At 38.7% G+C, this 25,062-nt stretch overlaps 1 protein-coding gene across 2 annotated transcripts; it reads left to right on the plus strand.

The window, feature by feature from the left end:
- Nucleotides 1-42: 42 nt before the first annotated feature.
- Nucleotides 43-25,011, plus strand: atg2b (autophagy related 2B). 2 transcript variants are annotated; one of them, XM_038291394.1, is made up of 43 exons: nt 43-190; nt 781-1,181; nt 1,313-1,475; nt 1,587-1,739; nt 1,837-1,939; nt 3,341-3,500; nt 3,579-3,758; nt 3,856-3,952; nt 4,039-4,203; nt 4,454-4,605; nt 5,537-5,648; nt 5,752-5,995; nt 6,095-6,257; nt 6,360-6,452; nt 6,541-6,729; nt 8,598-8,871; nt 8,953-9,061; nt 9,141-9,342; nt 10,740-10,882; nt 12,249-12,406; nt 12,497-12,672; nt 12,750-12,900; nt 12,993-13,195; nt 13,646-13,726; nt 13,828-13,934; nt 14,018-14,110; nt 14,196-14,266; nt 14,609-14,685; nt 14,775-14,945; nt 15,037-15,169; nt 15,866-16,065; nt 16,141-16,370; nt 16,456-16,573; nt 18,575-18,766; nt 18,836-18,937; nt 19,028-19,106; nt 19,192-19,402; nt 19,481-19,550; nt 19,626-19,708; nt 19,795-19,916; nt 20,074-20,228; nt 21,948-22,097; nt 23,859-25,011. In XM_038291394.1, the coding sequence occupies exons 2-43, from the start codon at nt 1,020-1,022 to the stop codon at nt 24,087-24,089; spliced, it is 6,228 nt and encodes a 2,075-aa protein (XP_038147322.1). In that variant the 5' UTR covers nt 43-190; nt 781-1,019; the 3' UTR covers nt 24,090-25,011. The 2 variants fall into 2 exon arrangements, with proteins under 2 accessions (XP_038147322.1, XP_038147323.1); XM_038291395.1 differs by lacking the exon at nt 43-190 and adding an exon at nt 439-626.
- Nucleotides 25,012-25,062: the final 51 nt, after the last annotated feature.

Genomic DNA, 25,062 nt, shown 5'->3' on the forward strand with positions numbered 1-25,062 from the left:
TAAGATAAAACAGAAAGAGCAGATAACAAGTTAAAACATTTTTATGAAGATTAAGCGCTTCTTTTTAATAGTTTATGGCATAAAAACATCAATTTTTGAATTCGAAGGTCCTATTTCCCAGGTACCTCTATTGCAGCATCATCCAGTGGTGCGAAGTCATGAAAGTGTTTGTAAACATCTCAGTCAGAAGGTAACTTACCTGCTGATTTAATGTCTTGCTTTTTGTTTTTTTTGTAAGTTAAATAAAATCACAGCACGTGTCATATATATGTTTGTGTGAATTGTATATATATAATTAAATGTTCAATGTAAAATTGCTTATAAAGGGATATATTGGATTTTAGCTTAGCTACATTGCTAGCTAGCTCAATGCTATAACCTTAGCTAAACGTTAGCCACCGGATGCTGTAGCTTCTGTATATTCCCTATGCTAAACATCACTACTAGCCGGCTAGTTAGCTAAGTCTCTTGACGTCTCTTGCCTTTGTCTGACCGGTATTCGAAACAAATGTCCGGTTGGATAATGACAGCTGGGTTTTTATTAGCAGAGCTAAATCCGACATAGATTTGTTTTCATCCCTGCGATGCTAACAGCGATTTCGCAAGCACATTTATGAGTTTGAGGGGTAGGGGCATACTATGTACACACACACAGAGGTTAAATTGTTTATTTGTTGTTTGTTTGTTTATAGTCTGCCATATCGCTTTTTATTTATGATTTATAAGGTGGGTTAAAACACGTTTTGGTGTCAGATAACAAATGTGTTTTCATTTGTGTAGGTGCAGCAAACTGGAGTCGGATCGATTCCCACACCTATCTCTGAGTGTCAACACATCCTCCAGCGTGTCCCAGGTCTTGGGATGTGAAGGATGTTTGAGCTCCCCTTTTTCCAGGACCTTCAAATCGACAGGATGACAGGACTGTAAAATCAGTGATTCCTTCATAGCTTTGCATAGCAATAACAAAGTCACAAAGCCCCCATTTCATTCCCACCGCATTATTCCACTACCAAGTTAAGATGCCCTGGCCATTTTCAGAGTCAATCAAAAAGCGAGCCTGCAGGTACCTCCTGCATCGGTACCTGGGCAATTTTCTGCAGGAGAAACTGAGCTTGGATCAGCTCAGCCTTGATCTCTACCAAGGCACTGGGTCACTTGCACAAGTACCACTCGATAAATGGGTATGCATTGTGTGAAATTGACAGTTTTAGGAGCATTTTTTGTTAAAGTGAATAAAAATGGAAACCAGAAATTATTATCTGCAACAATGACTGCAACAGGAACTAAAAATGGTTCCCATCTTGTCTTATAGTCTCTTAATGAGCTCCTAGAGACAGCGGATGCCCCTTTTGAGGTAATCGCAGGGTTCATCCAAACGATATCCTTGACCGTTCCATGGGCTGCGCTGCTACAGGAAAACTGTGCCCTGGAGGTGAAGGGTTTGGAGATGGTGCTCAGACCAAGGCCTAGAGTTGGTAAGCAGACTCCTTTTTGTCTGTCTATTGCATATGCCTGATAGAGGAAATATGTTATTGGAAGGGGCTTAATTAAACGGGTTGTTTTCATGAATGAACATCTTCCTTCAGCATCTGGCACCGAGCCCATGTACTGGTCCAGTTTTATGACAAGCAGCATGCAGCTCGCTAAGGAATGCCTGAGCCAAAAGCTCACAGATGATATGGGAGAAAGCTTTCAGCCTTTCGAAGGATTAGAGAAGTTTGCAGAGACAATAGAAACAGGTATGTTTCCGCTCTATTTTATCTGCATTCATCATTCTCAAGAGAAAAATTCAATAACAAGGATGTACTTTTTTTTTTTTTTGTGGCTTTCCTCCAGTTCTGCGACGAGTCAAAGTGACATTTTTGGATACGGTTTTGCGAGTTGAACACATTCCAGAAAATTCTAAAACTGGAATTGCAATTGAAATTAGAATTGGAAAGTAAGTAGCTGTGTTGATGACACACAAGGATAGAGAAGTGTCCTTAAGAGTATCTATATCCAGAGGTGGATAACTGAGGTCTAGAAAGCGAAAAGCATCACAGAGATTAGTTCCAATTATTTGTATTTCCAGCTCCTCAACACAGACTGGGAATTAATCACCTGGTGTAGTGAAGAAGATGAAGGGAATCTATGCATTGTTTCAACTTTGGGACCTGGATTATCCACCTCTGTCTAAATCAGATTACAACCACTTTATCATAATATATTTTTTCATATAAGAGACCAACAGAAAGTGTGTAACTGTGTTCTTGAAGGAAAATGATACGTGCTTAAGAGTTTGTATAAATTGTTGTAAAAGCTTTGCACATTCAGAGATTTTTTTTTGTCCATTCAAATTGAAGTGTTATTAGGGTAACTGACTGATTTTAACACAAAATTTATACTTAATGAAACCCTGTGTGGTTTTTAGGGCTCATTTGGTATATTTAGGGCCATAGTCCTGCATTTTTATCTTCTAAAGTTTATCTGTCCTTAGCTGTCTTATAATGAATTCTGAATAGTTTCCCTGTCCCTACTGAAAAATAATAAAATAAAGCATCCCTCAGGATGATGCTGCCACCGCCGTGGGTTTTCTCTAAATGTTGAGTTTTGCGTTTGGGCCGAAAAGTTCTATTTCAGTCTCCACTGTCTTGAACACTTTTTACATATATTTACTGTTGCATACTTGGCTTGTCATAAAGATTAAAACCTACTTCTCGTGATGTTGTGTTAACAATGGATTTTTTTCTTGCTACTCTAGATTGAGACCAGATGTGTGGAGTAGATGTTTAACAGTTTGATCTGGATCTCTGCAGCTCCTTTCGAGTTAGCGTAGCCCAATTAGCTGCTTATTTTATAAATGCCCTCCTTGCCCAGCTTCTAAGTATACATGGCTCAGAGTATCGTCATTGATTTGGATTGAGCAGGGCTTTCTGAGCTGTTAAAAATCCTAATGTCCCTTGAATGCATTTCGTTGCACAGGGTTTTATTTGGGCGGCATTGGTGTACAGGTGGATGGAGAAATATTCATGCCACTCTAGATTTTTATAACAAATTGGTGTTTTAAACCCTGTATCATTTTCCTTCCATCTCTTTTTGGGAACAATTTATTTTGGACCCTTACACTTAGATAACTTTTATTGTCATTTTGTATACAGAGTGTATGCAAAACAAAATTTCATTTTGTACAGCTTTCAGATCATTTCCATTCCATAAAGTGTGGACATCAGACGCATGTTAAAGGCTAATGTTCAAGGGGTGTAAACACTTGATAAATGTTCACAGCATGAATTACGTTAAATTATATCCTGAACGTTAGACAGCCGGTCTTTCTTTAACTCGATTTTGTAATTGTGTTCAGAATTGTGTACTGCGATGAAACGGGAGAAGAGACCCCAAGTGTGAATGTGCATCAGCCAACCACTTTCGCACATAAAAACATGCAGATGGAAGGAATCACTGTTTTCTGGGACGAGTTCTCTGTCATGTCTCGCGATGGCAGATCTTCACCCACCCCTTCGGTTGGTGTCTACAGTATTTCAGATACTAGAGAGTTGCCCATAAACAATGTTTTAACACACAAATCTTTTATTTTGAAGGAAACCGAGCCAAAACTCTCCCCCAGCTGGAATCCTAAAATTATATGTGAGCCCCATCCACAGTTTACAGAGCCGCTGTCCTCCACAGCTCCCTTTGAGACGGTGCAAGTTGGAAGCCTTAGTGGTAAAATTGAGCTGTCCCTCACTCTGAAAAACAACCTTGCTCTGCCTGGTGCAAAGGTAAAAGAACTAAGCTCTGTATTGAAAAGAGTAGAGATGTACTTTTTTGTCACAAGTGTAAAACTAATACTTCTGTTTTTCTGGTATTGCTTCCTAGCTGGATGTTGTTGGACACATTGATTCGTTGCTTATTCTGCTGTCCCCAAGACAAGTCCACCTACTTTTAGATTTATTTGGAGCTTTTTCTGGTGGAGGTGAGAATCAGATGTTTAAAAAACAAATGAGACCCTTTTTATGGTGTCATCTGGAAATAACAGAGAACCTGTTCGTCTCATTAAAGGGGCACGAGAATGGAACAAGGACAGAAAAAACCGTCCCATGCAACAAGAAGACGAGTATCGTCTCCATTTGGAACTGAACCGGTGTCTAAAGAGAGACAACGCCATTCCAGGCGCAGACCCAGAACTCTTTGACAGCCAGACAACCAGAACGGTGTCAAGTCGAGGTTTGGATAAAACACTTGTTTTGTGGCAGTGTTATACAGCATGAACTGGATGATCCACCTTCGCTTTTAATCACATTGAATGAAAGTCACACTAGTGTTTATTTTGGATGTTGCATCACATTTCACCTCATATTTATAGCCAGAAGGTAGAACATACCATTTATAAAGTTACGCTGGATGGCTCTCTGTAAGTGAGCCTGAAACAGAAACTATGCATTGTGTTTAACTGTATTATTTTTTTCTTTTGTAGATGACGTGTTCTTCTCCATGGCTGACATGGACATGTCGCACAGCTTATCATCCCTTCCTCCTCTTGGAGAACCGCCCACTGTCGACTTGGACTTGTCTCTCAACAGCAACTACTCGGCCTCACCTGGAGAGTCTCCATCTGGAAATGCAACAGTGAGCCCCCCTCAAATAAATCTTCTTTATTAATTAATTTGCAGTTTTAAACTTTTTGAAACAGTTTTAAACTAAAGGGCTCTCCTCTAAGAAGGTATCTGTTTCTATACAAACTCAAAGAAAAGAAAATGTTCATAACAAAACCTTAGTAGTAACTTGTGAGATTCATCTTTGAAATTTGTCAAGATTTGTAGAACTTAATGGTTTCAAAATCCACATTTCTCTAATTAGTTTTATATTTGTATACAAATCCCCTTTGCAGTACAGCTTAAAGGCTGATTTATACTCAGAAACCAGGTGGTCTGCGTGTGTGTCGCAGTGAACACAGATGTCCTTCCGCCCCTTCCACAGACACTCTGGTGCACCTCTCCAAAATTGTAGGTGACCGCAGATAGGCGGCCTCTGATTGGTCAATTCTCCATCTGCTCTACACTATGCGTATTTCCTGTTTGGTACCTTACCGGCTTTTTTGGACCGCCATTGCGCTAAACAACTCTTGAAGTTGGACCAGCTAGAAGAGCGAGGTGCGCAAGACAATGGGACCCTTTTTCCACCTGGATCCCTGCTCTTTTTCACCCTCATGTCCCTCGTTGTCGCACAGACTTGCCCCCACTTCCTCACCGCCTCGGCCGTATCTAGACCCACAGCTGGTTCGGGATTATCTCTCTTGTGTTGTGGCGTGGAATAACATAGCACAGACCACCCTTCAATATGAGGCATAAATCAAAAATATCTGCAACAAGCTCACTGTAACACACTGCTGTGGTTACGACCAGAAAATGGTGTAAATAAAGTTCATACTGTTTGTAATCCCTCCTCCATCCAGTAAAGGCCACAGTGCCTGTCTTATTGAAGTTAGAGCCTACTTTATTGTTTTTATTAACGTTTTCTCAGTGAGTTATTGACATGTTTAATTTTCCTGTATTTGAAGGCTCTGTGGGAGGACTATATGGACGTACCGCGACAAACAGAGAAGCGGACTAATGAATCCTCGGCCCAGTCGCGGGACTCGCAGCTCCCTCAGAAACTGCTGAGACAAACCTGTAAGCACTTCTCTAAACTGATAGCTAATCTACCTGGACTTATAACAGCTGTCTGTCAATGGTTTGGTGCTGTTGGAATACATTTTTATTGTTTTCCTTTAAGCCCATTCTACCAAAACACACGGGGATGAGTCGAGGCCAGAGTTGGTGCTGAAGCTGTCGCTAAGGGGCTTTGCTGTCTCTGTCCTCCACATTGACCCCCTGCCACCGCCACACGCAGCCCCTGGTCCTGTTGGACCTGTTGCCGGACAGTTCTTCAGCACACAGGGTCCAGGCCAGCTTTCTCCAGATGCTTTCCTTCAGTCTCGCTCAATGTTTGATCAGGCGTGCCCCCATGATCATTTGAGGTAAACGCAGTTTGCGGGTAGTTTTAACAGTTTGAAATGCTTTCTTTCTTTCTCGACTAAGCCAGTATCTGTTAAAATAACACGGGCCATTGATTACAGGTTTGTCGGTCAGGGTTTGAAGATAAACTATGAGCACTGTCAGGGATCAAACATTCGGACTTTCAGGACTGACATCTCTCTAAACCAGATGGAGTTCGTAGAGTGTCTGTTCCCTTCTGAAGCTGCTGTTGGCGGCAGCCAAAGGGGAATCCAGTACACCGAGGTCAGTGTTTCGCTTTTCATTCTCTGTTGTTTCAACGCTGCCTCTCCAGTACAGATAAAAAGTCATTTTTCTTTTCGAAACTCCCATCTTGTCACATTTCAGCTCCTTACATTTGAGACCCCAGCCAGTGAGGATTCATCTGTGTCCACCTGCCTTCACCTGCTCTACAAGCTAGCAGAACGCAGAGGTCCTCAGGTGATTACTTTTGAATCGCAAAAGAAAAAAAACACATTAGTATGATACCTTTTCTACATGGCTCACGCTCTTCCCGTCTCCTTTTCAGGCAGGTCAAGTGCGTCTCAGCACAATACCGAGGAAAGCCGAGATCCGGGTGGAGCTGGGCCCTGTTCGCTCCGAACTGGACATCAGCATCGTGGACCGTCTCAACTCTCTGCTGCAGCCTCAAAAATTAGCTTCCACTGAGATGATGGCCTCCCACTTATATACATCTTACAACAAACACCTCAGTTTGGTAGGCTGATAATATTTATTCAAATGTTTCATCTTCAAAGTCCCTGTCATGTTAATCTAAGCTGGTTGGAAAACCACAGAGCTTTCTGTGCCACCGACGCATGGTTGGCCTTACAGCTGTGTTGTTGTTATCGCAGTAAGCCGAACAGTTTAGCCTCAACCCGATATAAAGCTATTGGCTTCAGTAGCCTCACACCTTCAGTTTTCTACAAACAGGACAGTTTTGTTTGTTTTTTGTGGAGGTCTATGACATAGAAGAGCCAGAAAAGAAAACCCTTGTCAGAAGAGGAAGGAAAAGAAAAGGAGAATCGGAGAAGGACAGGGCTCCAACAAGAGTGAATTAGGGAAAGGCATTTACTGTTTTTTGCAAGACCTTAAACAAAAACAAGGATGCAAAACTGATGCAGACCTTGCATTGTTGTTGTCGGACTTATAAATCCTATGTGCTTACCTCTGTCAGTGTTACTGTTGTGACTTGAGAGTGATCGATTGATATTTAACTTGTCTAATGAGAGTAATTAAAAAACAGGTTTAAGGCAGACCTACACTTCACTGACTTGAAGAAAAGTAGCAATTTCCAGCAAAAAGGCGACTGTACACTAATTTACATTAGATAATACTGCTATTTTTAAAAGGTCTCTTAATGAGACCACCATTAAAAAATTACGTAATGCTTCATTAACTGACTGTTTTCTCTTATTTTTATTTAGCCAATTTTTATTTGATCCTACAATATAAATGGGGGCTTGTATTTAATAATGTAAATAAATGTGAAATAAATATGGTTATTTTACCATCCTTATTCCTGCAACAGAGTAAAAGGGCTACGTAAACATAAAATTTTGTGGTTTTTATCCTACTTTATATTTTTTATCTTTGCTATCGGACAGGTAAATTTCCCCTATCAGGGAATCATAAAGTGTCTGTCTGTCTCTTTCACTGATAATGAAATAAGCTGTTGTTAGTCATGTCCACTGATGTTATTATCCACTTTATTTTTAAAACTGTTTTAAACTTTTTATTGACAGTTTTGACTTTATTTCAATATATCAATTTAATTCTCGACATTTCAACTTTACTGACTTGGTGAGGAAGAGTGAAAAAAAAAATCCTCCCCCAATTTCTTTTACCTTAATGTGTCCCTAATACTCCAGGAAACCATTAAAATTGCATTCCATTGGACTCAGTGCTCTGGGGGGTGCGCCTCTTCGGCTCTCCACAACCACTATTGAGCATTTCTTCCCTGGATAAACTTTACATGCACAGCTGCACTCTCACAAACAACTACAGTTGCTTGGTTCCAGGTACTTAGAGATTCACTTCCATACAGAAAGCCCATACTCTTATCTTCAGGTAACACAGAGTACATGTCAGACTAAATAATACTACTTCAGCGATAGTTTGAAGGTGTTGCTTTATTGTATGTCTCGTACCATGTCTTTCGGTTGTGCTGTTCTTTTTGCATCTCGTTGCCGGTGATGAAGCAGACTGAAAATGTTTTGTCGTTGTCTCCTTTCTATCTCCTCTTTCTTTCATCTTTTCTCTTTTTTTTCTTTTTTTTTTCTTCTGTTTTTCCTCTTCTGTTCTACTTACATTGCAGTGTCCATATAATCTGTAAAACTCCCTGCATAATTATAATAAAGCAATTTATATGCATGAAACAAGTGGAGCAATACGGCAATTGCCATACTGCTACACTTGTGAAAGTAAAATCTGTGGCAATTATTCTTATTGCCACATTGCCAGACAGGACACTGTAAGAAAAAAAAAATTAAAATTGCATTCCAGGCTTTTCCATGAGCTGACTCCTCCTTTTCACTTGAACGAGGGCGTTTGTTCTAAAGCTTCTATTTCTTTACTCTTTTTCAGCACAAAGCCTTTGCAGAGGTTTTCCTAGATGACACCCACACACCCTCCAACTGTCACACGTCAGTGACAGTCAGTGCTCCGGTGCTCGGCCTCACCGTGCTCTTCCCGATCCCCGACCTGCGTTCGGATCAGGAAAGAGGGCCCTGGTTCAAGAAGTCCCTGCAGAAAGAAGTGCTTTTTCTTGAGTTGGAGGAACTGGAAATGAAAACCGAGTTTGTTGGTGGAAACTCACCCAACCAAACCAAAATGGAGCTCACCTTCAAGGAGCTCACTGGTACGTCTGTCAGACTTCCACTTGAAGAAAGAAAATATGATCACAGAACTTGTACTGACTTTTTTCTTCTTTTTGATGCAGGAAAGTTCAAGGAGGAGCCAGATCAACCCGCTGCTCGTTTCATCAGAGTGTCCCACAACATGGAAGGAGACATGATGACATCAGAGAGTGTGAAATTTGATTGGCCGAGGTACATCCATGCAGCCGGCAGCAGGCGGAGAACTCCATTGGGCTCTGACTTGAAGTGATAGATCGTTTCTTCTGAGCAGGGTTGTCCTAAAGATAAATCCCACCACGGTCCACTCGATCCTGGAGCGTGCTACTGCTGAAGATGACGAGGGGGCCGAAGACCATTCACTTGAGGAAGAGGAGGAGGAGGGCGCCGCTCATTCATTGAAGGATGTGTGTGACTTTGGTAAACCAGAGCCGTCACCTTTTTCTTCTCGGAGGGTTATGTATGAAAACGAGGAGGTGAGTCGTAAGTGAAACGTAATGCATCATAATCCTTACATTTGATCCGATCATTTTACACTCATGTCATCATGCTTCCGTTTTTTCTCCCTTTTTTTTCACATTAGCAAAATAAACTGAAATGTTTCTTTGATTGTCTCCCTCCATATTCTACTCCCGCAAAATACGATTTAGGGAAACGCACTGTCTTCATAAATGACTTTGTTAGTAAAAAGAGTTGATGTATGATGGTTCCAGAGGTTTGTTGGAGAGTGTTGGTAAACAAAAGATATGAAGACAAATAAAACTAAAACGGTGGACATGTCAGGGAGAAGGTTGTGGAGGCAATCGAAGAAGGGAGGGATAAGCTTTAGTCTCCCATGCAGTAACATTCAACCTACAATCTGACAATAGATTTAAAAAAAAGGGGGAAGTCTAGTAAAATAACTTCTTAAACGTTGAATAATAATGAAAATTAAGAGGAGGTTCGCCTTCCAGTAGGAAACATGCAGCCTCAGATAAAACTGAATGGTTTAGAATGGTTTTAAAGCTGTGCTTTATGAGTACTGAGTCAGAAGAAGGAATACAATACTGACCTATGAAGTAGTTGAAAGTCTGATTAAAAAAGAGGATCAACCGAATAAAATAGCAGAATAAAATTTTAGCTAGCAGTCTTCAACATCACCAATAGGGGTCATGTCAGTCTCTATCTAAGGTCATAATTTTTTCGTCTTTAGAGAGATATCATATGTACTAAAAGACATAATTTTTGTATTTAATGAAGAATTTTTTTTTATCCGAGTTAGATTTAAGTAAAAAAAGAGTTAATCTGTAACTTTCCTTCTCAGACAGAAATAAGAGGCTCCATTTCTTCTGTTAACAATCTGTTTTTTGTTGTAGATAACTAAATGCCATGGCTGAATTTACCTTTTTGTTAGATGTACACATCATATAGCCATGACTGATTAATCTACGTTATTTTGAAAGATCACATAAGTGAAATTGGTCAGAAAAAGGTGAGCAGGGAGCAGCTGACAAGGTCTAACACATCCTACCTGTACATGAATACGAGGCTTGAGGCACAAGCCTCTATATAAAGAATGTTTAAACCAGCAGACTCTTTTATTTAAAGTAACATATCAAATATACTTTTTATAATCTTTTACATTTTCCCTTAAAACTGTTTCATTTAATTATTTGCAGCCAAAGATTTGGTATTAATATTTGACGGACAGGTGTGCTTTATCCAGGTGCAGAAAATTTGCATCCAGGAGCGAGAACCTTCCCTGGTCAAAGTATTGACTTTGACTTTGTTTGACTGATGAATCCTTAGGCAAATAAAAGATCAAGGTTTTGCAAAGCTCCGAGGTGTGGACAAAACAGGTGGTTAGAAGGTGTTTGTGTTCCCCTGTTTGCAGATGATCATTCCTGGCGATGTTGGTGAGATGACAGAGTTCCAGGAAAAAACCATGAACAACTCTCGATTCTTCCTGGAGCTGTGTTTCCCTAATGTGCAACTGGCGCTGCCCGGCAAGGCTTTCTATGAAAAACTACACAACAGGTTCATCATTGACTATCAGGATTTAGATCAAATAAACACAACAACATGATGGAAATGTCTAATAAAACAGTGGTATTTTTTTAATCTGATGTTTAAAACATGTTGCATTAATCCCATTGTGAATGAAGGGTTTTCTAGTTACACATTCAGTGCTGGCAACATTTTCCTGATAACAGGATGTTTAAGAAGATTTCAAATATAATCACCATTAAGAGGTTTGAAAATCCTTATCTACTCATTCATTGAGTGTAGATTCCCATCTTCTGATGTATTTTGCTAAAGGGACATCAAAAGCCACTTGATGTACATTTAGAACATCTATCCAGGTTCACTATGTGTTCAGACAAAAAAATGGACTCACAGCATCACACATCCTCCACCTGGGGGTGTGGGAAAAAAATTGACTTGGCGATATATATTGTGTTTTTTCTGGTGCCTGATATAATATCGATCTTTCTGTTCGTAATATCGTTTAAAAAACAAAAACAAAACATTTTTACCTTAAACTTCGAAGGAAAATGGGCTACCTCTGCACCGCCACTCTGGCAGATGGCGCTGTAGGGCCCTTTAGCTTTGCAGCGCTGTGCCATATCTGTAGCTCAGGCAGTTACAGTGGAAGATGTGGACTGACTGTCACTGCCCGATCCATCTCGGAAGCACTATCCATCCTGCGCATACCTGAACTGAATAACTTCCGTTTAGGCAATACTTTTTTTTCCTTTTTGTATTTGCATAAATATTACATATTCTAAAAACGGGAAAAAAAAGCAATATATAAATAAAAGAAATCCTTAAAATGTTCTAACGTCACTGTGACTGCTCTGAGCATGTCCGTTGATGACGTCACGCAATACAATGGACAGAATGTAAAACGTATTAATTTCTTCCAGAAAAGTCTTCTATATTTTCTAAACAATGTAGTTTAGCATTCTTTAATGTTTTAAGTATATAAATAAGTATTTTCTGTAATGTTATTACATAGTTTTTTCGGTGACCCGGATTTATTATTCTGTTGGCTCATGTGCAGGACAGATCATGCTTCCTGGAAGGATCGGTTGTGACACTGACTCAAAACCCAAACAACATGGATACCAAAATAACTGAACAATCAATACCTTCTGTTGAACATTTACAGAACTTCCTTTTTTTAATTAGACGTTTAATTTTGATAGCTTGGTAAAATTTCACAATAGATAGTAATATTGCAATATGGGGATAACATTGTAATATTGTGACACACGTATCGTATCACAACACCCATACAAATATTCTCCTCTACTTAAAAGCATCCACAGCTTACTTTATACCAATCTTTTGTTTCACGCCAAAACAGCTTCATTAAAAATAAATCTCCTCCATGTTTTAGGATAAGCAATGACCTTCTGCTGTGGGAGCCCACGGCCCCGTCCCCTGTGGAGACCGTAGACAACATGCCTTATGGAGTCGGACTCTCAGTTGCCAGTCAGTTGATTAACACTTACTCCAAAGACAGCTTTAGCCAGTTTCGCTCTACTGGGCCTGAAGGTAATATTTAATATTTTAGATGAATTTCCTGTTTCTCATTTAGATTTGTGATCTGAATTCATGTTCAAAGATTTTTTTTTTTTTTTGTAGAGGAGACCAGTGGCTCAGAGGAGGAGAATTTGCATTACTACTGTCCTACCTCAGATATAGGCTACAGATCACGAAAGAAGAAAAAGCCTAAACCCCAGAGCAAGACCTCACAGAGCCTTTTCTCTGTCATCCTTAATGTCAATCATGGCTTAGTGGCTCTTCAGACAAACGCTAAGGTAAAATCCGCTAAAAATTCTCCTATGTTCATCCCAACTTCAAAATAAGTCATTCATATGTTTGTTTACTTTTTAAGAAGGAGGATAAATCTTTACTAAAAAACAAACATGGCGAGTTCTGGATGGAGGTGAAAAATGCCGTTTTGTTCAGCGTCAGTCAATACGAAGGCTTCAAGGACCAACACTATGTCTGCTTTCATACCAGCAGCATCTGTATGTACCACCAAGGTAAGCCACCTCCACTTTTAATAGTTCTCCTTTATCATCAGGACATCTATTGATTATGATTATACATTTATCCTATATACTGATCTACCCAGGACTATTAGATGGAGGCACAAATGTCTTAGACATCAAGCTGCCATGCAGGACACATCCCCACTGGCTGGAGCCGATCATCTACCAATCAGAGACCTCTTCAGAAAGGTCTTCCACTCCCTCGGAGGGTATTGGTCTGGAAGCTCGCAGCATGGTGTCTGTCGCTGTCAAAATCTCATCACAGAGCTCAGAGCGTAACATCAAGGTCAAATATTCTTGTTTGGATTCGCAAGTGGGTTTTTATTAATGAAGGATGAAAAGGAAATCATATTTACTTTTATTTCTTTTTTGCAGTACAACTTAAGAGACTGAATAAAATGTGATTCAATTATAACTTTGTGATTCAGTTACATTGTTGACTTGATGTTATGTAACCTTTGGGTGGAAAAGCTCTACAATCATCCATAAGCTGGAGCTTAAAGTGGAAGTTATTGAATGTGAATTTAAAAAAGCCCTTAAAACATCTGGAATTCAATTTGCAGAAAGACATTAATATGGGATTGAATTTAAAACAAGAGGATGGTTAATTATGAGTAATAATAATATATTACTTTTGTAATTTGATGTAATGTGACAATATTTTTTGCAGAACACTGAGTTAAGATCCGGGGTTGCATCTTTGGTATTGTTGCTGACTTTAAGCATGTCCCTGCAGGAGTTCCTGGTTGCTATTGGAGTGAGAGGAGCCACACTGCAGCACAGGGTGGTCCCACCCAATCTGGGCTGGTATGATCAGGTAGAACAAGCTCCTTGGTGTTCCTAAAGGCCGATATGTTCACAGATACCTTATAACCTACAGACTTTAAATGAACATTTTCTCATGTTTTGGTGAAACAGATCGTTGACTTTCTGAATGTTTCTGCTGAGCCTGTATTGGGTTACGCCCCTCCCCTCTCTGTCACCACTCTGCATTTACATCTTTGGAGCTGCTCATTAGACTACAGGTAAGCAGATCTCAGCAACATCTAATGAAGATTTGTTCATTACTATTTTTAATGGAAATTAAAGTTATCTGTTGTCTTTTCAGACCTCTCTACCTGCCGCTCAGATCTTTGGTGTTTGTAGAAACATTTAGCATCACCAGCAGCGTCTCCTTAGACAATTCATCCTCAACCTTAAGGTTTGACTGTTATTATAAGTATTTGGAAAGATTTTATTTGAAATCAGTTTTAATATGTTTTAATTGTATAAAGTTTTCCTTGCAGGATAATTTTGGACGAAGCTGCTCTTTTCCTTTCTGACAAGAGTAATGCCGTTTCTGTTAATCTAGCACGTGGTGAGTTGACTTTTTGGGCAACATTTTGGATGGCTTCCTTTGGATTTTTTTTTTTTTGCTGGTCTGGCTAAACTTTAAGACAACAGATTTATGGAAAAATATATGAATTTCAATACGTTATTTACATTCCAACTGTCTCAATCCATCCATCCATCCATCCATCCATCCATCCATCCATCCATCCATCCATCCATCCATCCATCCATCCATCCATCCATCCATCCATCCATCCATCCATCCATCCATCCATCCATCCATCCGTAGCTCATTTAAAATATTTTAAATTAGGTATTTGACTGTGTTTTATGTAAAGATTTTGTCATTGTTTTCTTCATTTAAAAGACTACGTTAAGGTTGTAGACATGGGCACTCTGGAGTTGAGGATTACGGCTGTCAAACCGGGACCAGATGGGAAACTGGTAGGTTTGTTTTCCAACTCCGAATGAGATTTCTAACTGCAGTGAGAAACATCTGATATTTTATTTGTTTTTGTTTGTTTGGCCGATAGTCTGAGCCCAGATTTGAGCTGCGCTGCTCCAGTGACGTGATTCACATTAGAACATGTTCCGACTCCTGCGCTGCGCTGATGAACCTCATCCAGTATGTGGCCAGCTATGGAGACCTAATGCCCCCAGAGGAACCAGAAACCAAGCGCAGCAGCACCACACAGAAAAACAAGGTCAGATATAACCTTTGAGTTATTGCTATAAAAAAAAAACACTCTCAAAAAACAAAGTTTAATGTTTTTTATTTTTTTATTATTTTGACAGGCAGAGGTTCCCAGCAGGCCGACATCTCAAATCTCGCTGCTAGCTGAGAACGAGCAGCAGATGCTGCAGGACCTGATGAGTGAAGCTATGGAGGAGTCTGACGGGCAACAGCCGCCTTGCCCACAACAAAACGGTACAGACCTCCCTCAGTTAAGGAGAACCTATCTAACTATGCACTGCTTTACTTCTGATGTTAAATTATGTAATAAATAATTATTCTCAGTTTTGGTAATGGGGGTAGTTTTATTTTAAAACTTAAATGTGTAAAAGTTTATGTTTTAAATTTCAAATAAACAGTTATCTTCCCAGCAGTTTTTATGGTACCTTTAGGGCATAATATTTTAAACCATTGAACTTCTTCATCTATTTTCATATGAAAACCACAAATATCAGATGATTTCATTGGGAAATAATTCACTAGACCAGGACCACATATTTGTGCTTTGGTTAATTTTATTTATTTATTTTTTTAATAAATAGGGTGACTTCTGAAAACAGTTTGGATGAAGTACCAAAACTACCGGATCAACCTAAATACAAACACTTTTAAAGTGTGAAAGTATAAAAATGGTGGAAACCCGTCATCCTTTTTCTTTCACTTTACAGTTGTGCAGTTTTGTGTTCATCATTGCAAATATTCCCTATAAAACTCATTTAAGTTAGTTATTTTGCAGTATACAAATTTTTTTCTCCGATTAAATCAGGTCAACTTCCTTGTTTAGAATCATAGAAAAATAGAAAATCAGCAGCTGCTTTTATAGCAGTTTGACTGGAGAGGTTAGAATAGTTTGATGAATCCATGTGTGTTTGTATTTCTCATCATATGTAGGATCCCATGAGGAGCAGATGCAGGACCATGACCCGCCTCGCTCAGACCTCTTTCTCTTCCCTGATGAGAGTGGGAATTTAAGCCAAGATGCAAGCCCCACCTACCCCATCCTTGCCTCTCCCCTCATCACGCCTGCTCCCAACCTTGCCCAAGAGACGGATGACTTTTGCATCATCGATACTCCTGATTCCAGAGGAGAGGTAGAGGATTACTGACTCAATTATATGATTTTGTAAATAAAAAATATGATGCTTTAATTAAGAGGTGTGTTACAGGATCAGGACCAGGAACCTAGGGTAAAGCTGCTTACCTCAGATCCAGTGGAAATCAAAAACAATCACTTCAGTGAGCCTTTGGAAGGAAATGATTCCTGTCGGGGAGCCATGAATTTTCCCATCCCAGAGGTCCGCTATCTCATCAGGGAGATATCCGTCATCTGGCATCTTTATGGAGGAAAAGACTTTGGGAGTGCAGCATTCATTGCCTCTCCTGCTAGAAGCCGGGGGTTAGCCATTTTTTTTAGTTTCTCTTAAACTTGCATTAAGGTAAACCAATTCTCTAAGCTTTTTGTCCCTCCCTGTGTGCCTTAGATCTACTCCTCATGGCTCTCCATCTCAAACACCAGTTAGACAAGTGAAGAGTTTGGGGCGGATCGGAGGTGGAAGAGGAAGGAACCCTGATGTCCTGATGGAAATCCAACTCAGCAAGGTTTTTTTCCTTATTTATCAATAATTGTTCATTATAGAAATGAAAGATAGGAAAATGTGAGGCTGATTATTAAATTTTCTGGCCTATTGATACAGATTTAACTAGATTTGTGTGTTTTTTCTTAAGAATTACAACTAGCAACACATTTCATTATAAATTGATGACCATTTTGAACCTGTTCAAGGTTCCCGCGGGTCCTTAAAAAGTCTTAAAAGGCATTGAATTCTTCAAAATAAAACTAAGGCCTTAATTGGTATTAAAATGTCTTAAATCAGTCTTTCGTAGGTCTTAATTTTTAAAACATCAGCGTCAAAAGCGTTTAAAGCATCAAAATCGAGTTACCGAGAAACAGCCGGTATTTCTCAGTTTTGTTCCACCCTTGTCTCTACAACGCCTCCACTTATCACCAAATCAAACATACTAAGAAAATGATACAAAGAAAAATAGCTGCAATGGCTTTAAAACTGATTTGTTTTGTTCCCTGCTAAAACAAAGTTTGTGAATTCAGTTAAATAATTGTTCAAATATATCTGTCATTTGTGTGTTTTTAGCTTTCTTCCTGTATGGGAAGCTTTTAAAAATTTGAAACGTTAGTGCAGTGGTTTATGTTAAGATAAACCTTTGGGTTAAGTTGTCGCAAGCAGGTTTTTCTTGTGTTTCTTGTGAATTTGGTCTTAAATTTTTATTTCAAGTGGCATTAAAAAGTCTTGAATTTAACTTGCCTTATGCTGTAGGAACCCTGCTGTTGTATCGGTAAATGTTTATGACCTAACCAAAAGCAGAATAAAACTTGATATCACGGTCAGCACTACACATCTGCACAGTTAACAATCCAATGAAAACAAAGACAAAATGATCACAGGGCGGATGCCTTTAAATTCCCTGCAAAATCATGTGTTATTGACCAGCACTGTTTGTGTGTCATGCATTTCTGACAGCAGTATCTATGTTTTCCCTTTGGAGAATTTGAATCTTATCTCTGAAATTAAAATAAAATCCCTGAATATTTATATCAGGCTCAATTGATAAAGAGGATAAAACGGCTTTATGTCTGAAACCCATCTGCTTTGCTGCCTCTCTAGAAAAATACAGAGGTCTCCTGTTCGGAAGCTGCTAAAGTGACTTCCTGCTGGTGGGCTACTGGAGATGATAGCCTGACTAATACTAGTGTTACTCTGCAAAACCCTCTTTTTCAGTCAGGGTAGCACATTTAATTGCAAACCATCTCTGTTTCTGCTCGCTCTTTAAAAGTCCTACATATTTGATATCTCAAAAAGCCTTCAAGAGTTTAAAAAATCTCCACATTAGGTTTGAAATTTCATTTACTAATATCTTTACATCTTATTTATTTCTACAAATTAGTTTTTTTTTAGAAATGTATATTTAGTTTATTTTTTTTTTTTTGTAGCTCTAAGTAATTTCCGGATGATTACATGTTGTGAAAAAACTACAAAATTTGATAATTGTCTTCCCTAATTAAAACATAAACAAAAAAATTGCTCATGAAACGCCATAATAATGCCTAAGGGAATTAAACCCTCCGTTTTATTATCAGATTATTTGATGTAAAAGGTTTGTTATTTTATTGTTAAAGTTAAATTACCTGTAAAGTTTTTGATAACTCGTGCAGGTCATAAATTTAAATTCAGTGAGTAGAAAAAGGTTTCAAAAAGTAATTCGATTTTATCAGATGTGAAATCAACGTTTTATTTGTCTATGGATCAAATGAAAACAAAAATAGGAAACATTATAAACTTAATAATTAATATTTTGTATTGTTTTATTTTTAGTGGAAGTAGTTGTTATCTTTCTGTTTGTTTATTTTCGTTTAGAATTTGTGTAAAAAATTTTTACACTGGGATTTTCTTCAATGTTAGCCTGAGACTAACTCACCAGTGAGTTTTCCTGTGCATCAGCTCAAGTTGATTAGAATGATCTAGAACCTTATTAACAATTACATTCATCATTTGTTCAGTATTGAATTTCTTCTTGTTTCCTCAGGTGAGATTTCAGCATGAGATATACCCGCAGCCCCCCCCAGCATCCCGTCCAGCGGTGGACCAGCCGTTGTCCCGGCAGGTGTTTGTTGTGCAGGACTTGGAGATTAGGGACAGACTCGCTACCTCACAGATGAACAAGTTCCTGTACTTGTACTCCAGCAAAGAAATGCCCCGAAAAGCCCATTCAAACATGGTAAGGCGACCAACTGTAAATTCAATAGGTTTATGAATCTGGAACTTCATCTATAGTTTTTGTCCCTAGTTGACAGTTAAGGCATTGCATACATGTCCCGAGTCGGGCCAGGCTCCTCCGGAGTGTTCCCTACGTGTTTCCCTAATGCCTCTGCGCCTCAATATCGATCAGGTAACCAAGTTGGAAATAAGTTGTGTTTTAATGTTAGCAGCTGTAACTCAGATCTTATGTAATGACTTATTCTTTTTGTTTTCCTTCTAGGATGCACTGTTCTTCATGAAGGACTTCTTTAGTAGTCTTGCCAATGAAGTTGAGTTTTTCTCCCCACCTGCTCAAGAAAGTAAGACTAATAACCTAATAACACGTTCATTATTTTCCATTTTTACATGATTAAACAGCTACTGTTTATTATCCACGTGGTGCAGCTGTTTGCGCTCCGACAAAGAAAGCATCCGCCCCAGAGATCTCCTGCAGCTTCTCCAAACAGACTGCTGGGAGCCAGGATCCAGCCCCGATCATTTCAGTCCCTGCTCAGAGGCAGATCACCATCAGTAGCTTCTCCACATCCGGCAGGGAGGAAGTGAATGACAGCGAACCTTCTCCTTCTTCTTTTTCGGATCAGCCGATCTTCTTTAGGTCAGCGATATGAACAGAACACTTGAATCCATATTTAACTGTGACATGACTATGTTTAATCCCCTTTTCTAATATCAGGGAGTTTCGATTCACCTGTGAGGTTCCAATTCGTCTGGATTACCATGGGAAACATGTATCAATGGATCAGGTATATTATCTGAAACAAACTTTATTTTATAAGTTTTTTTTTTTTTTATCAATAACAGGTAATGTTTTGTCTCAGGGAACATTTGCAGGAATCGTCTTTGGGCTGACGCAGCTGAATTGTTCAGAGCTGAAACTAAGGCAGCTGTGTTACAGACAAGGGTTTGTTACCCGACTAGGACACGAACATCCACTGCTGCATGTGTTGCCTTCCTTAAAAACTAAACTTATATTTCCTTGTTTTTCAGATTACTTGGAGTGGATAAGCTGTTTTCTTATGCAATAAATGAGTGGCTAAATGACATCAAGACCAATCAGCTTCAAGGGATACTAAGTGGTGTGGCGCCTATTCACACTCTTGTGAAACTGGGTGAGCATAACATCTGGATTCATTGTGCTGCTCATAGAGCTTCTCCGATCTCTGTGGTCTTGGCACATAATTCTTTGGTTTTGGGATGTTAGCTTTGTGGCTGTAGATTTCTTTTTATGTTAATACACTCCTAAGAAAACTATTTTTTTCTCCTCAGTTCACGGCCTGAGGGACCTGGTATGGCTGCCCATTGAGCAGTACAGAAAGGATGGTCGGATAGTCCGGGGATTTCAGCGTGGCACTGCCTCCTTTGGGACCTCCACTGCCATGGCTGCTTTGGAGCTCACTAACAGGATGGTGCGGACCATTCAGGTAAATACTCTCCCATTTAATGCCCCTTAATGATTACGTTATGTTTCAGTTCATGCTATTCATAGTGGTTGATTTGCTGCATTTAATCCTCCTGGAGTCGCTTGCACCGTGTTGTTGAATTGGCAGCAATCCCCTCATGCATGTAGCAACAGTAGAAAGGAAAGCTCTCTTTTAACAGAATTATTAAGGCATTTATAAGTACTTGAAAACAATTAAATATTCCTTTTCTGCAGACGTGCTCTGTCTGTTTTTTTCTGCAATTATTATTCTATTTCTGCTATTCAGATGTCAAATAATCAGCTCTTTCAGAAGCCTTTTGCTAAACTTAATGTTTTTCAGGAGAAATGAAAAGCAGCCTTTCTAATCTTTCAAATACCAGATTATCTTTGAAAGCTAAACTATGATCCCTCACTTTTAACTACAAACTCCATTCTTTAAACAGGCTTTAAACAGGTCACAGGACATTAGGCTTTTATTACATGCTCCTGCTTCTTTTTATTTTGTGCAAATTCTGCTTTTCCTCCACCTAAAGGCACTGATATTGACCACTTTAGTGTTCAGCCCACTTCCTAGTTGTAGATTTTCCTGTATTACCTGTTCTGCCTTGTTGTAGTTTGAATACAGGCGTCAGAATCAAGAGCAGCAAATCTATGTCTTGACTGAGCCAAATTTAGGAGTCAGTTCGGGAACAGAGTCAATCAATACACACCTGCTGCTGATGCCATGGTTACTTTAAGAGCAAGAGGCATAAGGGCGACACTCCCTTAAATAGTTTAGAAAAATTGTATTTAGTCTCTCCAAGCACTGGTAGGATATGTTAATCATCTGTTGAGTTAATATTTTTCAACCGGTTTAGTTTTCTTTATTCCCTATTATGTCTTTTTATGCAGAGAGGCACTTGTGTGAAGGGCCTCCCTGTATTTAAAGAGGGCGCAACAAAATGAGTTGCTCTGTGAGGCATCTCAGAATAGAGTGAAAAGAGGGGAGGGGCCTGTGGAGCAACACTAATGAGACCAAACCATTGCAATTTCACTTTACATGGACCAAGACCTAAAGATTTAAATGTGAAAAGGAGACATTTAAAAGAGAATGATATGTACCCTTTAAGATTACATCATACATTTGTTTGTACTTCAAATCAAACCAATAAAACACAAGATTTTTTGTTTTTGAGGGATTTATTTGTTCATTTTTCAACCATTTTAAACTTTAGTTTTAGCTGTGAATTGGATTTCTACGTTTCACCTTTTCTGCATCTGTCCACGAGATCAGGATAAGCTTCCTCTGAGGTTTTCTGCTTCAGTTCAGCTTCTAAGGCACGGATATTTAAACAAAACTAAGTTTTACATTAGATTCTTTAACTTACACATCTGGATTATTTGCATTACTTTTATGATTCAATGCAGTAACATAAACATATATACAAAGTAAAGGGTCCTTCTAATGATGTACAAAAAAGGGTAGTTTTAGAAGGACCTTTTACTTTTTATATATGTTTATGTTACTGCATTGAATCATAAAAGTAATGCAAAGAATCCAGATGTGTAAGTTAAAGAATCTAATGTAAAAGTAGTGATATTGATGCCTCCTATTTACAAATATATTACTCTGCCATCTCTGACTTGTCAAATCGTTAAAATACTTCATGCTATTGAGGAGAAATGTAGCTGCGTCTTACTGGAAATGTAAATTTTCAAAGATTTTGAATTTTCTCTTTAGGCAGCGGCTGAGACGACCTATGACATGGTGTCCCCAGTAGCAGACGAGAGAGACATGAAGAGGGTGAAACGGCACTCCCATTATGGCCTGGCTCATCAGCCTGTTGACCTGAGAGAAGGTGTAGCCAATGCTTATACTGTGGTGAAAGAGGTAAGCAAACAACACAGCTTAATTCCTCTTTGCACCATTGAAAAAGGTTTCTAATTGCTTTAGAAATTTTGTCTCTCCAAAAATGCATTAATATTTACTTTTGTTTGCAAAAGACAACACCAAAGGATTCTGCAAGAAAAACATGCAGAATTTTTATCTTCAAAAAAACGTGAAAAAAAGAGCATTATTTTGGTGGAATTTGACTTGGTTTCTTATCTCACTAGAACTTCTAAGGCAGTCATTTTGATGGTTCCGAGATTTTGAAGTGAAAGAATTTTATTTACAATAATCTTATGTTGGTCATCTGACTTTTCCTCTTTCTATATTTCCTTCATTAACATGTTGTTTTTTTAAATAAAATGTAAAACCTAAAAAAATGAATATGGTTAATTTTACCTCGATCTCACACAGTGTCAATATAATTTTGACGGCTCTATCCATTGCATTGTAAATTCTTCCCATGGTTGAAGAACACTTTGGCTAATATGGAGAAATGGCTTTAAGAAGAAATGTAACAGTGCAACAGGGTTTAGAAATGCGTCAAAATATCGATGACATGTGCTCCAGAGAGCGGCAGGTTACCAATTCCTCCGCCGCAGGAGAGCCAGTTTTGGTGAGTCAAAGAAAACAGGACCAGGTGCTTCACTGCTGCACAAAAAACTGCTCATATGATGTTTGTTATAAATGTGAAAAGGTGGGGTGCAGGAAATGTGCAGGGGGAATCAATCAATTTCTGCAAATAAAATTGTAATTTCAAACTTTGAACCTGTGTAATAAAACTTTTGTATTTTTTTTACTGATTTATTTTTAAAACAAATTTAGACTACAACAATATCATATAATAAAGCCTTTAAAAATATATATATTAGACTTATTTTAACCTCTACATATCCACAATGGGTTTATATGGCACACTAAAAGCTCTTCAGTTAATGACATCATCACTACTCTTGCATCCCTTCAAACTGACTGCCAGTGGGAGTTCTGGTAGAATCAGAATTCTGGGAGTCCTAGTGTTAAAATATTCTCCAATGGCATTGCACAACATAAAGCTTATTCCAGAAGCTTTGTTTTACTGCTACCGGCTAATGAAACAATTGAAATATTTTATCTTAGAAATAACAATAATAAACATTAGCTTTAAAATCCAGTGAGATGGAAAAAACATGAGCCCTGTTAGGTACTGTAATGGGCCACCATTATTTACCAGTAGTGAAAACCTAATTTGCATTATTTTATGTGTACTGAAACATGTTTGCATTTTTAGACCATCTCCATTTGCTTGTTTTTTTTACCTGTTTGTTGCTGATTGAGAAACTGTGATTTTACTTGTAATCTGTAATGTTGGTTAACGCTATTATTGTTGTGTGTTTAGTGTATGATCATTTCTTTCTGATAATTTTCATTAGTTATATATTTTTTTGTTCTTTTAGTTTGTATTAAAACATATGCTATTAAAGAAATAAAAAAGGACTTGTCTGAAAATAATTGCAATGTAAAACTTGTGATAATTATTGAAATAATTCCACTCGGCATTAAGGTAAAGTCATCCTGCTTTAAATCTCGTGTTTGGGATCACCGTCTCTTTAAAACACCCTGTTTTATACTAGATTTATTCTTCTAGATGTTGATTTAAGGTTAAGAAATTGAGACCCTTGCTCAATACTTTTTCTTCCTTCTTCCTTTACCAAACATAATTTAGAATCAGATCCATAATTCCTGTGTGTAAAGCTCTGACCAGATCTGTCTTTCCGCCCACAGGGCATCAGAGATACTGCTCTGACCCTTTACGACACTGCGACACGGGAGCACCAGCAGCGTGGGATGACGGGAGCGGTCGGCGGTGTCCTTCGCCAGCTGCCACCAGCCGTAGTCAAGCCGCTCATCATGGCCACCGAAGCCACGTCTAACGTCTTGGGTGGAATGAGGAACCAGATTCATCCAGACGCGCGTCAGGAGGAGTCGCAGAAATGGAGGCACGAGGAGGAGTGATTCTTAACGCTTTGAAAGCATAACCGTGCAGAAGCTGCAGGCAGGACCTTGTTTTGTTTTTGAAGAGAGGCTGACAGTGACTTCTGGTGTAAATAAAAGAGTCTCATCCTGTGGCAGTGTGTCCTAATGCTGTCCAGCTGACGGTTCCCTCACAGTGCCTTCATGGTCATCAGCAGCGTCAACTGTTTTGCTTAATAAATGTATATATCAAATATAATGTGGAGGCCACATATCATTCTGATCTGATTTAAGGTTCAAAGCAGAATCGGGACAGACAGGTCATCTCATTAGCTTCCTTTTCAAGCATCTCTGTTTACAGATAGTGTTCTTATCCTAATCGGTGTCAATAAACACTAGAGTAAGATGTTTAATTTAATAAATGTACTATATATTGCCCTTGTTAATTACTGTAAATATTCCGCATTTGTAACCTCTCATGCAAATAGAAGAAAACAAGAACAGGAACTGAACGTGTCAAAGGTGTGTAAAGTTATTAAATAAAGCACTTTTGAATGACTTGAAGGGTTACATGTCCAAAAAAACAAAGAAGGGGAAGGTAACCTAAATGTGTTGTACAGCTGCACAGATTTACTTTCATCTTCAATGTGGGCTATTTTCACAAAAGCTGCTATTCAGAAAGTCACTTTTAAATATTTGGTTTGTGTTTTTTTTTGTTTTTTTTTGTTGTTGCAGCTTTTAAAACATTACATCTACATATCTAGTGTCTTATGTCAGCTGTTTTTATTTAAGGTAATGAGTATGGATGTTGGTTGTGATCGTTTGTGCTCCATGATTTGGATTTGCATATTTTCAATGTTTATGTGGAAAGAATTTTTTTTTTTTTTTTTTTGGGCATATGTGTAATGTTTATTCATTGTATTAAATAGGTGAAAGGTCAATAAAAACGGTTCAGATCATGATAGTCTGGTGTATTTTGTACACATTTTGTAAAAAAAAAAACCAAGCCAAGTTC

The sequence above is a fragment of the Cyprinodon tularosa genome, unplaced genomic scaffold (assembly GCF_016077235.1).
Source record: "Cyprinodon tularosa strain WSP-4 unplaced genomic scaffold, ASM1607723v1 ctg3, whole genome shotgun sequence".
NCBI lineage: Eukaryota > Metazoa > Chordata > Actinopteri > Cyprinodontiformes > Cyprinodontidae > Cyprinodon > Cyprinodon tularosa.

What these genes read in the sequence shown, in the direction of transcription:
- atg2b (XM_038291394.1), top strand. Translation starts at nt 1,020, where the DNA reads ATGCCCTGGCCATTTTCAGAGTCAATCAAAAAGCGAGCCTGCAGGTAC. An exon ending in GGGGAATCCAGTACACCGAG is followed by an intron (nt 6,258 to 6,359) that starts GTCAGTGTTTCG and finishes GTCACATTTCAG; the next exon opens with CTCCTTACATTTGAGACCCC. An exon ending in CTCCTGATTCCAGAGGAGAG is followed by an intron (nt 16,066 to 16,140) that starts GTAGAGGATTAC and finishes GGTGTGTTACAG; the next exon opens with GATCAGGACCAGGAACCTAG.